At 41.7% G+C, this 18,051-nt stretch overlaps 1 protein-coding gene across 4 annotated transcripts in view; it reads right to left on the bottom strand.

Annotated features, from left to right (window-relative positions):
- Positions 1 to 18,051, bottom strand: part of Gramd1c (GRAM domain containing 1C) — an 80,034-nt gene that overhangs the window by 31,681 nt on the left and 30,302 nt on the right. The window contains exons 4-7 of one of the 4 annotated variants that reach the window (XM_041673403.1): positions 17,268 to 17,377; positions 16,573 to 16,668; positions 14,760 to 14,840; positions 723 to 841 (exon numbers count right to left, since the gene is read on the bottom strand). In XM_041673403.1, the coding sequence (XP_041529337.1) occupies positions 723 to 841; positions 14,760 to 14,840; positions 16,573 to 16,668; positions 17,268 to 17,377 (406 nt within the window). Of the gene's footprint in view, positions 1 to 722; positions 842 to 4,203; positions 4,481 to 14,759; positions 14,841 to 16,439; positions 16,461 to 16,572; positions 16,669 to 17,267; positions 17,378 to 18,051 lie in introns of those variants that run through there. The other 3 variants (XM_041673404.1, XM_041673406.1, XM_041673405.1) reach the window with 3 other exon arrangements.

Here is an 18,051-nt window from a genome sequence, read left to right as displayed (position 1 = left end):
CTAGACTCAGAATCAAAACATCAAGAGCTGGTCTTTCTGTCTTGGCTTCTCTCACTAAGCAGAATGTTTGCTATGAAATTTTAATGTATTACCCTTGGGTTTTTCTTTTATTTTTTATTTTTTTAAATCTTTTTGCTATGGTCTCAATTAACATTGGATACAGCACGTTTTTATTTGTACAGTTTATAAAATGTTCACACTTCTTAATGAATGTATGTCAAAATGATCTTTCCCTACTAATTTCTTTCTCACTCTGTAGCACCACATGGCCCCTGCATTATCACTGCTCTGTCTCCACGGCACCGTCAGCTCCTTCCACTAATGTGGTCCATATTTACTGAGTGCCAAGCACATGTCACCGCATTAGCGAGTCCTCAAGGAGAAGTTATGGAACCACCCATCCCTTACACTGCTCTACTGTCTCCTGGAAGCTCCAAGACCTCACCAGCTCCTACTCCAGATCCTTAATAAAAATGATTTCTAAAATTAATCATTAAAAGTCAATCCTAAGAGTCACAGCTTCATCAAAATGCCTTCGTGTCCACTTTTGCTTGCCAATATAACAAATGATTCTCCTCTCTCCCAACTTAAACCTTACTCTGCCAACAAGGCACACTGCACCAAATGATAAATTAATAGAAACTCAGAATTAGAAGAACCTAAAATAATTCCATTTTAATGGTTCACAATACACCTTGACATTTTAAGTCACCCCACTGTACCTTGGCTGCACATTTTCTTCTATTGATAAGGACAAGTTTTCCATTTCTTCAGCATTTAAGCCCAGCTCCGTGCCATAGTTCTGCTGGAGCAGCTGCCAGAACTCCTGTCTGGTCAGGCTCTACGATAAGAGAAACATTGCATGGGTATTGGAAAATACAACAGATAACATAATAGTAATTTAAAGCACAAAGGTTAAAGTAAGGATGGCATGAACATTCAAAGTGTGGCTGTGGTAAATTTTTGGCCTATTTGTCCCCATATTTTCTGTTTTCTATAAAAATAGGTTACTGAGGGTTGGGCATATAGCTTAGTGATACAGAGCTGCGTAGCATCCACAAGGCTCTGAGCTCAATCCCCAGTGCTGCAAAAGAAAAGTTAATTGCAGTAGGGTTGCACACCTTTAATCCCAGCACTCAGGGAGGCAGAGACAGGCATATCTCTGTGAGTTCAAGGCCAGTCTGGTCTACAGAGTGAGTTTCAGGATAGCCAGGGCTGTTACACAGAAAAACCTTGTCTTGAAAACAAAACAAAAGAAAGAAAGAAAGAAAGAAAGAAAGAAAAGAAAAGAAAAAGAAAGAGATGTTAATTCTGCCCATCTGCTAAGAGTTGCTAGAGGAAAGCTGGAGAGAGGGCTCCATGGATAGGGCTGCTCTGCTGGAAGACCTGGGTTTGACTCCCAGCTCCCATGTGATGGTTCACAACTGTCTACAACTCCAGTTCCAGGGAACCTTCTGGCCATCTCAGGCAAACAAATGGTGCACAGGCCTACATGCAGGCAAAAAATTAGTAAGTAAAGAGCTGATACAAGAAATGGATACACAGATATAGACAATGTTCCTCCTGAGATGGCGCTGAACTGTGTTGTCAGGCTTGGGCTCACGCTATTCTCCAGAGCAATCAGAATGAAAAGGCACATGCCACTTAGAAAATGGTGAAAAAACAGAGTAGTTACTGGACATGTGAACTAAAATGCTGAAAGTGTTCTTTTTAGAAAAGTTAAGCTATTTATCACTTCTGGCAATTACTTATCTAAAATCCACACAACCTACGATCACCACACAGAGTTCTAGATGTCAACTCAGAATCAAAACTTCCAATTCACCATTGTATCTGCGTATTTTAAGCATTTTTAGAACTCTATACACCAGTGAGCTCTAAATTTTATTTCCCCCAAATAGAAAATGCTAGAAAACCATCTTCAGAGTACTAATTTACTTTTAATAAAGTCCAGCTTGCATACAGATGGCACCTCAGAGTTAATATCACCAAATACAACAAAGACGGCTACGTGGATCAGAGTACTGACTGCTCTGTCAGTACTCCAAAGTTCAGACCCTCGCTCTGAATTAGGCAGCTCACAAACATCTGTAATTCTTGCTCCAAAGGGATCCCCCTTCTGGACTCCCCACACACACACACACACACTAAAGAAAATTCTTTTTTTTTTTTTTTTTGGATTTTCGAGACAGGGTTTATCCGTAGCTTTTGGTTCCTGTCCTGGAACTAGCTCTTGTAGACCAGACCGGCCTCGAACTCACAGAAATCCGCCTGCCTCTGCCTCCTGAGTGCTGGGATTAAAGGCGTGCGCCACCACTGCTGGGCTAAAGAAAATTCTTAATCGTGCCAGGCGGTGGTGGCATATGCCTTTAATCCCAGCAAAGGCAGAGGCAGGTGATCTCTGTGAGTTCAAGGCCAGCCTGGTTTACAGAATGAGTTCCAGGACAGCTGGATCTACACAGAAAAACCCTGTCTCAAGAAAAAAAACAAAACAAAACAAAAAACTTAGTCACCAAGTCTAAAAAGCTCTAAGCTGTATAGCAAAACAAAAACATCATATTCTAGTAACTAACAGACTGGATTCTAGAAGTATTACATTTAATTATATGATTAAGCAAGACAAGAGAAAGCCAGCATGCTACTTGAAGCAACTGTCAACAAGATCTTTCATCCATTCCACAGCTATTTATGGGGAATGAAATGTGTGCTATAATACTAGATTCTAATGGCATAAAAAATCTCTGCATCAAGTACTTCTAATATATTTGACGTGATATAGTGCACCATTAAATAAGACACATATATTCATGTGTTGATGAACTAGTAGACTCAATAGGATAGGGAAAAGAAAAGGAAGAAAATATTACTGAGGATCAGGGTGGCCAGATGATACTCCACAGTGGAGAGGGGGCTTCTGGGTAAGATGAAGGAAAGATAGATGTGGGGAAGGAGAACTGAGAAGAGATGGGGAATAAGGTCTGTTAGAAAGCCAGAAAATCCTCTGTCAGCTGATTGGAGAAACATTTTAAAGCTAGGAGGCAGACTATAAAAGTATTTAACGGGGTCAAATGTATAAATGCCCTGAATGCAGCCCTGAGAGTCCCTACACCAACACCACTTCTGTCCCCTCTTCCAGGACCTTTCCCCCCTGCCAGCAGCTGTGCCTCCATCCTCCTTTCACTGGCTGAGCTTCATTACATTTCATGGAGCGGGCTCTTAAGAGGAAAACTGTGCTTTCAACTGCTGTCTGCTGGCCACGAGAACACTTTATAGCAATTCAGATGTTATCATCCACATTTCGAAATGTCAAGAAATATTCACCCAATAACTACAGCAAAGGAGTCGAGCTACGAAACAACAACAACCAAAAGATGAGCCTCTTTGTTTGGAGCTAATCATATCAACCCAGAGTGGGAATCTCAGTTTGGCCAACTCTAACTGAAATGACACATCCAGAAAGTGGAACATTTATAATGTTAACTATTTACTAGAACTATCTCTTTACTGGATGGAGTCATCTGAAGCAGAATATCCAGGGAAAAAAAGACAAAAGCCCATGAGTGACAGTTAAGGAACTACCGTCCTTGGTCCTAAAGGAACTTGACTTCTACCCCAGAGATTCATGTGCGGACTCTGTCTTCATAGCAATAATTCATACTTTGAATTAACTAAGTCTTCCAAAGACACCGTCTTTGAAACAGCATCATAAAGGGTGGTTAGCATTTCCAAAAGAAGACAGCACACCTCTGTTCGATTATTAACCTGTCACAAAACTTTTTTTTGAAATAACAGACATTTCTAAAGATAAAAACTAAAGCAAACAACAAATCGGTGGTGAACACTCGGCTTCCTAATTGTCAAAGAAATGCAACTTGCAGGTAAAATGCCAAAAACAAAATGCTATTTGAGTTAATTAGCAAGATAATTTCAACATACATTTAGATCCATTATGTATGTATGTAAATACATACTTGGTTAATGGAAAACAAAACAAGATTCATTCAATTCATGGTGTTGTAATTTGCTAGTTTGTTAAAAAGGTCTGTTTTCGCAAGGCTGTCCAGCTGTCACAGAAGCGTTGCTATTGACAATCACACTGTTCAAACATGCCCCGTCTCATAGTCGCAACTTTTGCAGTGTTTAGCAGCTGAACCTTGAGGGGGGAAAAATGACCTAAATGTTACACGCAAGCTGACCACGTACCTGCAAAGGATCGGCTCCGGGCTCAGCCTGCAGATACTTGAGCAAAATAAAGATGAACCAGGCAGTAATCGGATAGGACTCAGAGTCAGCAGATCAATTTCTGGCCCAGAAAACTTTGTATTCTAAGTATTCTGTGAAATCTTTATCCACGGTGGAGCTTCAAAAATTTGATAACAGCTAAGCAAAATCACTACTTCAATTTTCTATTCTGTTAGGAGGCACTTTGCCATGGAAAAGTCAAGCTGAGTACAGTGAGAAGTCTCAGCTGTTGCTTCCGGTTGCGAGCCCCAGCCCTCTTTCCTGGGAGCTGGTCGGAACGTCAGCTCAAGTCACACCTCACTCCACAGGTTCCTAAGCCACGCCTACTAGAAGAGGCTAGGTAAACAGTGTTTTATTAAAGGGACAGTTCCTAATTTCTTCCGTCTGACACACAGATTGGAGAACTGGCTGCAAATGAAAAGATCTCAGGTGTGCTCTAATGGGAAAACCTACTGCAATGTTATTTTAGTCCCACGTGATATCAGTTATGCTAAAACTTCAACTTCCCCATGACAACACTTTTGAATTTAACTCTAGAAAATCATTAATATCTGTTCCTATATCACTTTCTGACCAGTATTTCCACCAGACTCTTGCCTTGACAACTAGCACAGACCCTACACTCCTGAGTAGCACAGGAGGAACTAGCACAGACGCTACGCTGCTGAGTACCACAGGAGGAACGTCAGGGAGGAACAGGAAGGACGAGCTATTTAGGTGGAGCACTGAGCCTGTCTTTCGTCACTGACAAGTCTAAGGTGACGTCTTGCTTACTCAATTCTTCCCTTGAAAATAATTCTGGCTTTAGTTCATTCAGAATAATCTCCTGGCAGAGTTCTGGTCTATAATAAATAGGACAGAATCTCATCTACCAATTCAAATTTCTCCCAAGAAGAAATGTTTTAAATCGAAAAATCATGATTTGCCCTAATTCCTACCAATTCACTCCCTTAATTTAGTCAAGTGTACAGACAGGCCAAATGTTACTTGATGAACTACAGAGAGCATCTTTTTAGAACACTGGAGTCTTTACCAGAACGGTGCTAAAGCAGCCTACCCACTCACTGCTGTGAGTCTGATGTGCTGGCACATGCCTCTAATTCCAGCATTCGAGAAGCAGAAACAGGTAGCTCTCCCATTCTGCAGAGAACATGGTGAGTTCCAGGACAGCCAGAGCTACATAATAGAAAGACCCTATCTAAAAAACAAAATGATTCCACTTCCTTCTGTGAAGGAGGGACACTGGGGGCCAGCTTTCACTGTGAAATTTGGGTGTGTTGTCCTAGGTCCTCATTGGTTGAAACTGTAGGTTTATATACTTCCTCTGCTCACTAAATAACTGTGAGAGAGTTTATCTGTAATTGATAAACATGTACCTCTTTCACTGACTACAAAACTTCTTAGAGAAAACAAACTTACTCGTAAAGAGAACATAACTAAACTTAGTATGCTTAAAGGAGAAAATAGACCCCTATCCCCCCCCCTCCAAAAAAAAGTTGGATGCTTAAGGAAGCCCAGGATACAATGGGTAAGTAGAAGAGGCATGGACATCAAAGAGGTTCAGGGAAATAACAGAGTGAAGAGAAAAATCCAGAAAGACTGACATCCTTCCTCATGGAGAAATAGATGAAGGTGCCAATCACTGCTGAGGAGTAAGATGAGCAGGTGACTAGTAATGTGTGGTGAATGCCAGCATCCGACCACGGTGCTCAGGAGTAAGATGAACAGGTGACTAGCAATGTGTGGTGAATACCAGCATCCGACCACGGTGCTGAGGAGTAAGATGAGCAGGTGACTAGCAATGTGTGGTGAATACCAGCGTCCGACCATGGTGCTGAGGAGTAAGATGAGCAGGTGACTAGCAATGTGTGGCGAATGCCAGCATCCGACTGTGGCGCTGCCTGGCACTCGGGTCACTATGACAAAAGTGTGTGTGCTCTGAGGCTGAAGGAGTAGCCAGGTCATGGAGAGCTCGGTGTGCCAGGCTGAGCCACACGACCACACTGTGAGGCATCGCCTCATGGCTTCATGCAGAAAAGGAATGAAGTTTGAGCTGTGCTCCCAAAAGACACTTTTAAAAGTCTGCTCGACAACCCCAAGGACAGTTTAGAGTGTTAGAAGGAGCCATGTGGGCGAAGGGTAAGGACTTCGATGACAGTAGACATGACTGGCAAAGAAGATGTAAGAAACGAGGATTTGTCCAAGGATTTGTTTTGATGACTGGGCTGAAAATAGGTGAGCAGTTCTGCCAACCAAAAAGGCCGATATAGGAATCCATATTGTCTTAGTTAGGCTTTCTATTGCTGTAAAGAGACACCATTACCATGGCAAATCTTACAAAGGAAAACTTTTAATTGGAGGTGGCTTACAGTTTCCGAGGTTTAGTCCACTCTCACCATGGTGGGACATGGTAGCATGCAGACAGACATGGTGTTGGAGAAGGAACTCAGAGTTCTACACATTGAGCTGCAGGCAGCAGAAGGAGATGCTATGTGCTACACTGGGCATATGTTGAGCATAAGAGACCTCAAAGCCCACCCCCACAGTGACACACTTCTTCCAAAAGGCCACCCCTCTAATAGCCCCACTCCCTAGGGGACAAGAATTTAAAGCACGAGTCTATGGGGGCCATACCTATTCAACCACCATGTATAGTTTTACCCTTTAGGCTATCATGTAGCAAATATAATTAAAATTGCAATTTTGCTGGGTATTTTTTTAAATAAGGCAGGTTTAAATGCTGCATTTATAAGATTTAAACTACCAGGAAAGTAACTTAAGTGCCACAGGATCACCTCTGCAGAACTAGGACTGTGACATAGAGAAAACCTGTCTAGAAAAAAAATTCCACTTTCAGGGTGCACTTTTGAATTTTTTATCTTTTTGTGTTTGATGTGTGTGTTCAGCTGTGTGTGTGAGTGTGTGTGTGTGAGTGTGTGTGTGTGTGTACCACTGCATGTATATAGAGGTCAGAAGACAATCTCAGGTGAAGCCTTGCCTTATATTCCAAATGAGGCAGGGTCTCTGGTTGCCTGCTGTGTATGCTGGGCTATCTGGCCTGTGAGCTTCCAGGAATTCCCTGTCTCCATCTCTTATACTGTGATTGACACTGTGGAATCACAGACCTGTGCTACTGCGTCCTGGACACACAGTTCTGTGTCCTCCCTCGGTGAGCTCTGAGGATCCAACCTCAGGTACTCAGTAAAGAGCAGGAGCAAAGCATTTTATCCATTGATACCTCTCTCCAGCTCAAGCACTCTTAAATTCTAAGGAGAGCTGGCTTCCTGGGGCCCACAGGAAAGCTTGATTATATGTGAAATCTGCCTAACCAGCAGTAATCCTAAATCCAATGACAAAGTATAAAAGATATAACTGGGTTTTAACAACAAAACCTTTTGATTTTTCACACTTGTTATTGCTGAGAGCCATATGTATATGTTTACACATACATGTGCTCCTGGATTATTAATTCAATTATTTAAATAGTTTCTTTATACATTATTTTTAAAATAAGTTTCTTATAGTTTAAAAATGAACTAAACTCGCTGCTGCCTGTAGATCAGGATGTAAAGTTCTCAGCACCAGGGCCGTGCCTTCCTCTGTGCCGCCATGTTCCCCACCATGATGATGATGGACTAAGGCTCTGAAACTGTGAGTGTAGTCTTCACTCTTCGTCAAGAAAGCTTCTCTTTGCCATAGGTGGGAACCACTACAGAAAACTACAACCAACCAATATGCAAAGTTGTGGAGCCCAGTCCCAACGGCTACATCTACAAAACACTCACACCCAAGGCTCAGGGAACAATGCGGAAGAGGGGGCAGAAAGATCGTAAGAGTCGGAGGATCAGGGCGTTTGTTGTGAGAGGGTGTCTCCTGATAATATAGGAAGCCATACCAGTAAAGTTTCCCTAACACGACAGTCCACACGCGTGACACCCATGGCCTTGCTGAACTGCTAGAAGGAGAGCCTATGAGGCCTCAGTCCTACACAAAGAACTACAGGCCACTGAGTAAAACTGAGAGGGGGAGAGGTGGTAGAGCATTGGTTGCCCAGTGCCAAACGGTCAACCCTGAAAACATACATACAAGTAATACTCTACGGACTCAACAGGTTTTATATGGGACTTCTAAGTATATGCAAACACATATATGTATACAATAACAACTGATGAATAAGGAAGCCATCCATGGAGGAGAGTGGAAAGGATTCTTGGGAGGACTGGAAGGAAGGGAAGGGAAGGGAAGGGAAGGGAAGGGAAGGGAAGGGAGAAATGTTGAAATTAAAGTAAAGGGAGGAAATGAATTAAGTATATACTTAATTTAGGTTGAACCCTGAGGGTTCTGAAACAATTTTTCCCCTCCTTTGGATTTTCCCTTGAATAAAAGGAATTGCAATATTTTATAAATTAGGGATACTTCTTATTTAGACACTAAATCCTTACAACTCTGATAAATTCAGACACTTAGACTGTGTTTATTGAACATCCGATATATGTCATATTCAGCTTCTTACCCAAGCTGGAATGCTATAGACAGGAAGGACACATGGTTGCTATTGACTCTGACCAAAACATTGTACCTGACAGGCGGAGACTGTGTGCAGTAAGTGGAGACGGATGTCACCGGCTGTGTGGTAACACTGAGCTTTGTCACTGAATACATGACAGTGAACAAGATAGACATGGCCTTTGCCCTCTAGGTGTTTACAGCCCAAGCAAGAAGAATGAAAACCAAGAGTTGGAATTGCAGCAGGTATTATAAAGGAGAAATGCAAAATGGAAAGAAAGATGAAGGCTACTTCCGATTTATTTAGGAGACTCAGGACAAGGGATAGGAAATTAGGGAGTACAAGTTGCAGGCAGAGCAGGTTTGAAGACTAGTGCACACTCAAAAAAAGCAGAGCATTTAAGAGAAGATATTGAAACATTTGAGCCATAGCTGGAGAGGTGGGCTGGGCCCAGATTATGCAGTCCCCATGTAAACTTTTGGGGCAATAGTTATTAAACAAGAAGCTAAAATAAGTCCCCATTATCACAAAATAAAATAAAATAAAAAGTAACAAGAAACAAGCCAGTCTCAGGCATGTATTTTAAAAGCACAACTTTGGCTGTAGTATTGTTGAGGATTGGACAAACTCTCTAGAAAGGGCCATATAGTAAATGTATGCTTGGTGAGCCATATGGTTTCTCTTGCAAATGCTCAACTCTGCTAGTGTCGTGTGAAAACATAAACAAATGAGAATGGCTGCGTTCCAATAAAACTTTATTTATGGGCACCGAACTCAGAATTTCACATGACTGACAAGTATCAAGAAGTGTTATTCTTTTGTGTGGTGTGTGTGTGTGTGTGTGTGTGTGTGTGTGTGTGTGTGCGTTAGCCATTAAAAATGTAAATAAACTGGGCTTGGTGGCATTTGGGAGGCAAAGGCAGGAAGATTACAAGTTCAAGGCCAACCTGGCCTGCAAGGTGAACCACTGTCTCAAAAATCAAAAGCCGCGCGGTGGTGGCACACGCCTTTAATGCCAGCACTTGGGAGGCAGAGGCAGGCGGTTCTCTGTGAGTTCGAGACCAGCCTGGTCTACAAGAGCTAGTTCCAGGACAGGCTCCAAAACCACATAGAAACCCTGCCTCGAAAAAAAAAAATCAAACCAAAAAAGCACACGAGATAGGACTGACTCGCTGGCTCCAGTAAGGGAGATGGCCTGGTTTAAACAGGCAAATGAGCTGACAACGGAGTGGAGAAGAGCCTGGGCCTTATCCCGAGCTATAGCTGCACAATTCCTGACAAAAGCCTGAGAAAGCAAGGACTGTTTCACATCATCTGGCCCCTGAGTCCCAGAAACTCAGTGTGCTGTTTAGACGTGCTAAGCAGGGCTAAGTGCAAAGGCTGTAGAAACTGAAATGCTGTAAATCACTTCGAAATCAAGCAAGTTGACACATAAACATGTATCTAGACATTGAAGATGCTTGTCATGAGTTAATATTGAAAATACACCATCCTTCCAGAAGTAGTGTAGTAAGTCTTGAGTTGGAAAAAGAAATACTTCTATTAAAAACATTTTTTTCATCTTTCAATGAGATCTCATATATTCCAGGTTGACCTAGAATTTCCTATGTAGCTTAGGAGGACCCTGAACTTCTGATGCCCTCATATACATGTCCCCAGTGCTGAGATTACAGGGACTCAGTACCTTGTACATACCCGGAAACTACTAGCTGAGCTACACCCCAGCTCTACAGACATTCTTTTTCAAAGGCACTAGTACAGGTCTAGCTCTCTCTCTCTCTTCTGCAGATTTGACTGGAAAAGTAAATGAAACAAATGCAAAAGCTTGCTGCTTAAACATAATTAAATAAAAATGTTCTTCTATGTCAGGTAAAGTGGTGCACGCCTTTAATCCCAGCAGTCAGGAGGCAGAGGCAGGTGGATCTCTGTGAGTTTGAGGCCACCCTGGTCTACATAGTGAGTTCCAGGACAACCGGGTCTCAAAACAAGACAAAACCAAAACAAAGAACAAAATCTTTCTTCTAAATCAATTTGCTTTTACAGTTTTCTCATTCAAGAAGTAAACAAAATTCACAAATTTTTATTTAGTACTTTTTGTTTTTGTAGAGTATCACACAAGATCAAAAAATCAAGAGCCAGGTGTCATGGCACACACCTTTATCAGTACTTGGGAGGCAGAGGTAGGAGGGTCTCTGTGAGTTCTAGACCAACCTGGTCTATATAGTGAGTTCCAAGCCAGACAAAGCTATGTAGTAAGTCTCTATGTCAATTAAAAGAAAAAAAATCTAACTAATTGTGCCTTTTATCAATTTAAAAACAAAAATAAAAAAACTGAAAGCAAGTTCCAATGTTTAAGTTAGGGGTTCTATCGTTGTGATAATGTGAACATGACCAAATCAACCTGGGGAGGAAAGAGTTGATTTCATCTTACAGTCCCTGAGGTCCATCAGGGAAGAAACTTAACAGAGGAGCCTGGAAGCAGGACCTGAAGCAGAGACCACAGGAACCCTGCTCACTGGCTTGCTCCCACCGGCCTGCTCAGTACACTTTCCTACACATCCAAGGACCCACCTGTCCAGAGATGGCACTGTCCCCAGTGTGCTGGGCCTCCCAAATCAATCCTTAATCAAGAAAATCTACCCACGTATTTGCTAGAGAAATGGTTAAGAGGATTGGCTGTTCTTACAGAGGACCCAGGTTTAATTCTCAGCACCCACATGGCAGCTCACACTCATCTGTAACTCCAGTTCCAGGGCATCTGATGGCCTCTGCTAGCCTCCAAGGGCACCAGGCATGCATGTGGTATACAGACATATGTGCAGGCAAAACACCCATATGCTTAAAATAACATTTTAAAAAGATTTTAGTTAGGACACTTTTAGGTAGTATTTAAAATATAAGTTTAAACATTGTTTCTTGTCTCATTACAGAGCAGAAATGACCCCTATTATTATTAACTAAAAGGTAACGCCTACTTGACATGGAAGTAGGTGTCTAGTGCCAAAGACAAAGGTTTGACAAACTCAGGTAATATATGAAGATGGTAGTCCTCCACACATGTGAACAAAGAACACAGAAGTCATCATTCACACATCCATACACATACATACATACACACACACCTGCATAAGCACACACATGTGCACAATAAACAATCAATGTTAAATTTTTAAATGGTGTTTCACTTGTAAGTTCAGTCACTCCAGTCTTAGCGCTGGTTTTGTTTTTGCTTTCTTTCTCTTTCTTTGGTTTGTTGAGACAGGGTCTTCATAACAAACCCCAGGCTGGCCTTGAACTCTCGAATCTCCTGCTCCAGCATCCTCAGTATCAGAGACATAGCCACACACCACTTCCTCATCTCCTCTCCTTTACTCTTGGTAGATCTGGGTAAAGTCTGTTGATTTTTAATTTTTTTTCAAGAAAACTTTTCATTCTATATGATTCCAATTTACATTCTCTGTTTCATTCATTTCTGCTGCAGTGCTTATATTTCTTTGATTCTGTTTATACGAAGTTTGTTTGCTCTTCTTTTTCTAATTTCCTAAATCCAAAAGGTAGGTTGTTGATTCAAGATCAGCCTTTTAAATATATAACAAGTGTTTACGTTATAATCTCCCCTCTACACGCTGCTTTAGTGGTGTCCCATGAGATTCAGTGTAGTTTTGTTTTCATTTAGCTTGTGAAAGGGCTTTTTTAAAATTTCCCTTGTGACTTATTCTTTTCCCCAGCGGCTCTTTAGGAATGCTCCTCTTAGCTTTCACTTTCTAGTGAACCTCTGGCTCCTAATTCCATCTCACTGTAATCAGAGAATACATTTTGCATTACTTTAATCCTTTTGACTGTATTCAGGCTTGTTTTATAATCTAGTATTATGCTCTGTTCTAGAGAATATCCATATACCCTTGAGAAAAACGTCTATCTGTTGTCGTTGGATAAAACCTTCCATAGGTATCGTTTGGTCCTAATTAGCTTGTAGTGTTCTTCTGTTTACTGGGGAACTCTGTCCAGTTGTTCCCATCATTGGAAGTGGGGGTTATGCACTCAGCTTTTACTGCAAAACTGTTTATCTCTCCCTTCAATTCTGTTCGGTTTTTCTTTATATAACTTAGGGCTCTGTTACTAGGTACTTATGGACTTATAACTTAATGAATTCCAGATAACTTGGCCCGTCTACCAATACAAGTACACTCCTTGTCTGTCCACTTCAGTTTTGAAGACGACCTTGCCAGAAATGGCTTGCCAACACTGCTCTCCGTTTGCATGTAATATGATTTCCTTGTTTCACTTTCAGGATATTTGCTCTTTGAATCTATTCTGTCTCAAATACAACATATGGCTGGACTGTATATTTCTTATTCCATCAGTCTTTGGCTCTTGATTGCACTGTCTGGTTCATTTATAGTTATATGTGGATCTCTGTAATATCTAGTCAAAGACCATTTTAGGAAGTGTACTGACCAATTTTATAGCAACTTAACGCAAGCTAGAGTTATCAGAGAGGAGGGAGCCTCAATGGAAAAAAAAAATGTCTCCATAAGATCCAGTTGTAGACAAGCTAGTAGGGCATTTTCTTATTTAGTAATCAATGGGGAGAGTGCCCAGTCCATGGTGGGTGGTGTCATCCCTGGGCTGATGGTCCTGGGTTCTACAAGCAGGTGGAGCAAGCCAGTAAGCAGCACCCCTCCATGGCCTGTGCATCAGTTCTGTCTCCAGGTTCCTGGCCTGCTTGAGTTCCTGTTCTGACTTTCTTTTATACTGAATTGTGATGTGGAAGCACAGCCGAATAAGCCCGCTCCTCCCTTGTCAAGTTGTTTTGGTCATGGTGTTTTATCACAGCCCTAGAAACCCTAAGATACTAAGTGTATTTGTTTATCAAACGTGCGTGTCCCTTTATATTTCCAATATTGGCTTCTTATGTGTTATATATGTATTTATTTTCTAGTTATCATTAATGTTTCTTTTGCTATCTTTTTTTCTTAGCATCATAGGGATTCTAATTAGCACAGTAGCATAACTACTGGAGTGAGGATGGAGCTTAGTGGGACATGCAGGACATACAGGAGGCTCTGGAGTCAGCCACCACAGCCACCACAACTAGGGGGCTGGGAGGTCAGCTCAGAGGGAAAAATACCTGCTGGGCAAGTGTGAGAACCAAAGCTTGAATCCCAAACACCGTCATAAAATGCCAGAAATGTCTGCACAACTCCAGCCCTGGGAGATGGAGACAGCTTCTGGGCTTGCGGGCCAGCCAGCCTAACCAGAACAGTGAACTTCTGGAGCAGTGGTAAGATGGAAAGCGGCCAAGGAAGACATCAGACTTGCCCTCAGGTCTCTGCACACATGTGACCTCCACATGCTCATATTCATGCACTCACCACAACCCTTTTTAACAAAAACTTGTTAATTTACATTTTTATTACTTTCTTTCAAAATTCAGGTCATCAGGCTTGGTGGCAAGTGCTCAGTCCTTAAGTTCTGTAAATTTTCTTCCTTCCTTTCTTTCTTTTCTTTGTATTGGGCGAGGGGTAGGGTCTTTTTGATAGAGTCTCACTATGTAGTTCCGGCTGTCCTGGAAATTGATCTACATAACAGGCTGGCCTCAAACTCACAGAAATCTTTTTGCCTCTGTCACCTGAGTTCTAGAATTAAAGGTATGTGCCATCATATCCAACTCTTCAATTATTTTTTTTAATTTAAGAAGTAACTATTGATCTTTTGCTTAAGAGTTTGAATTGTTAGCCAGGCAGTGGTGGCGCACATCCTTTATCCTAGCACTTGGGAGGCAGAGGCAGGTGGATCTCTGTGAGTGGAGGCCAGCCTGGTCTACAGAGCTAGGACAACGGCGCTGTTAACACAGAGAAACCCTGTCTTGCAAAAACAAACAAACAAAAAAGAATTTGAATTGTTGAATTGTCATCAGAATTAGATTCACGCACATAAGAAAGGTTCTGCATAAGGTACGCAGCAGCCCTAGCGCCTGCTTACAGCATGCCCTGGAATGAACACTTACCTTATCTAATAGTACATTCTGCCACAACCTAAATATGCTTAGGTAACTTCTGTCTCTGGCACCGAAAGATGTAAAGAAAAACTATAAAGAAAAATGAGACAAATTAAGCAAAATTTAGAGGACACACACATTTGATAAACAAAATACACTTAGTGTCTTAGGTTTTCTATTATGAACCATGACCAAAGCAACTTGGGGAGGACAGAGTTTGTTGGCTTATGCTTCTGTATCACAGGTCTGTCATGAAGGTCTGTGGGGTACTGCTGACCAAAGCCGGCCGCTGACCAAAGCCGGCCGCTGACCAAAGCCGGCCGCTGACCGCACTACTGTCACTTACCTTTATGTTAAAAAGTAGATAATTGCTGCATAAATGGCATTTCTTTATAAGCCCTGCCGCACAACAGTAATATAACAAATATAGTTTCAAACACAGCGCTGTTCTTATTTTCTAGGAAGTGAGCTAAAACTAGGCAGCTGTTTATGTTCTTCATAATTTTCTCAAACTCATCTAAATAAGTGTATAGAAAGATGCATGTTTTTATTCTGAACTTTGCAATACGATGCCTCTCAATTGAGTCACATAGAAACTAAGAATACAAGCAGATAGCAGAAATGTATATATTATTGATAAAAATTTTAAATTTTGAAATTTTTTTCAAGTGTTAAAAATACTCCAAAAATATTGGCTCTCTGCACATAAAACACTCAAGTTAAACTCTGAGGCTTCGGAAGCTAGAGAAAGCAGTAGAACCTCCACCTGTAATCCTGGGTCTGTTTGCAGCCCTATATATTTCTCTACATTTAGCTATCTTTTGTAAAGTCATGTTTAAAGTTGACTTCAACGAGAAAGTGCAGCAAGGGGCATCCTTGAAGGGAGCCTCCCAGTGGGCCATCCCTTCCAGTGGCCACGCCAGTGACCACCTACCTACTACAGAGTGCTCATCTGCAGGGAGGAAGAACGCTAGTTCTGTGCTGGAGCAATTAAGGAAATTTCACACAATGATTTGGTAATTAATGTTTTCACAGACAGATTTTTCAATTCATTAAGCTTAAACCTCTCGGTATATGTTCTTTTTTGAGGGGAGGGGGCATGTCAAGACACGGTTTCTCTGTGAGTCCTGGCTGCCCCAGAACTCACTCTGTAAACCAGCTGGCCTTTAACTCAGAGATCCTTCTGCCTCTGTCCCCAGAGTGCTAGGATTATAGGCATGGGCCATCATGCCCAGTTATTGTTAGATATTCTTTGTAGAGGATACATTCTAGCAATCTCCAGACAGTACTGCACTTAAAGATTACTTGTGACTTAAAGATTACTACTGTCACTGTGTCCTTTTGGATTTTTTATTTTTTTATTTTTATTTATTTATTTATTTATTTATTTTTGGTTTTTTCGAGACAAGGTTTCTCTGTGGTTTTGGAGCCTGTCCTGGAACTAGCTCTGTAGACCAGGCTGGTCTCAAACTCACAGAGATCCGCCTGCCTCTGCCTCCCGAGTGCTGGGATTACAGGCGTGCGCCACCACCGCCTGGCCCTGGATTTTTTTACTTTAATTAGTACACAAAGAAATGGATTTCATTGTGACATGGTTATAATCATCTTTTGTCTTAGTCACCTCCTATTGTCCTTTTCATCACCCCACTGCCCTCTTTCTCCCCACAAATAGTAACCATTTAAACTTACAAGAATCTGTTATTGAACATCCTGTGTCTCCACCAGACACTGTAGCTTCAAGGACTACCAAACTCCTGGTGCTTATCAGTGTGAGACCGCTTCTTCCTGTTATTGATGTGACAAAGATAGAGAAATCCCTCACCTTTTCGCCCTCTGTGATGATCTGGATAGCATTTGGGATGAGTCGAGCAGTTTTCTCCTTGGTCATAAAGGTTATATTCTTTAAAGCAATAGAAATCTAAACACACACAAAAAATACTTTTTAAAACTGAAATTCATATTTTGAAATACCAAGTGTTACATCAATCTAATCCAGATTTGGCTGAAAGGTTTGCTTTAGGAGTTCTCTCTCTCTCTCTCTCTCTCTCTCTCTCTCTCTCCCTCTCTCTCTCTTTCTCTCCCTCTCTTACACACACACACACACACACACACACACACACGTTCTCTATGAAAACCAAGGTCAGCATTCGGACACGCTCCCTTCCGTATTCTGCCCATCAATCCCACGATCTAACATTAGGACGGTGTGAAAGACAGTGGGAGTTCAGGCTCTACATTTAAACTCTGAGAACAATGTAGACAGTCTGTCAAGTAACCATGGTTTTGGCAGTGAATCCCTTCCAACCAAACTGTAGTAAGTACAAATGGGGCTGAAGTATTGAAATTAGAAAAATACTTTACACATTTACACATGTATAAACACATTATACTCACATAAACATAGATACACAAATACATATGATTTTACTTTTGAATCATCCTACTTTTAAGAATACTGTGTATATTTCTGGCTATGCAATTATTTCTATCAACAAATCAAGTGCAAACATATCTTACTGTAGTTTCCCATCTGAAGATGTTGCTATAGGAACAGAAACACAGCCAGTTTTCTGAAAGGTACAGCCGCCCCCGAAGCAAAATATCCCTCTGAAGGGCACAAGCATAATCTATGCAGACAAAAATGAGGAAGTTATTCACAAAAATCTGACAACTGAATAAACGTTATACTACTTCGGCTCGTGGACAGTCATCTCTGTTCCCTCGTTCACTTAATCGTGCATTCAATGCTCTGTACAGTTACTTTGTTATGCACTACGCTCACTAGAAATGTTTCTTACCATTGTGGAACTTTGTAAATGAAAGGGTAGATGGAATGGTTAATATTGTCAACCTGGTAGAATCTGGAATCACCCAGGAGACAGGCCTCTGGGCGTGCCTGTGGGGGATTGTCTCAGTCAGATTAATTGAAGAAGAAAGGCCCACCCCAATGAGTGTGGGCAGTACCACTCCACAGGCTGGGGTCCCAGACTGCATAAAATGGAGAAAACTCCCTCTTTCTGATGGTTAGTGCAATGTCACAAGCCGCCTCAAATCCTGTGATGGTGACTTCCTCACCCTCACCATCATGGATTATTGAGTTAAAATGAAGCTGTTCTCCCAGTTGCTTTCGTCAGGGCTTTTTACAACAGCCACAGGAAAGCAGTCCCTCGTGGTAGGGAGCCCCTACCTGTAGGGAAGACCGGGGTGGGAGCAGACTGGCCAGTGAGCATGATCTAAAACTGTAGAGACATGATGTTTGTGCTTGTTGGGTTTTGTCAACTCAGCATAAACTGAGTCACCT

The sequence above is a fragment of the Microtus oregoni genome, unplaced genomic scaffold (assembly GCF_018167655.1).
Source record: "Microtus oregoni isolate MIOR12 unplaced genomic scaffold, Mior012 000023F_ref0000262, whole genome shotgun sequence".
Classification (NCBI taxonomy): Eukaryota; Metazoa; Chordata; class Mammalia; order Rodentia; family Cricetidae; genus Microtus; species Microtus oregoni.
Note: the sequence above shows the minus strand (reverse complement) of the source record. Positions and strands in the feature narration are given on the sequence as shown.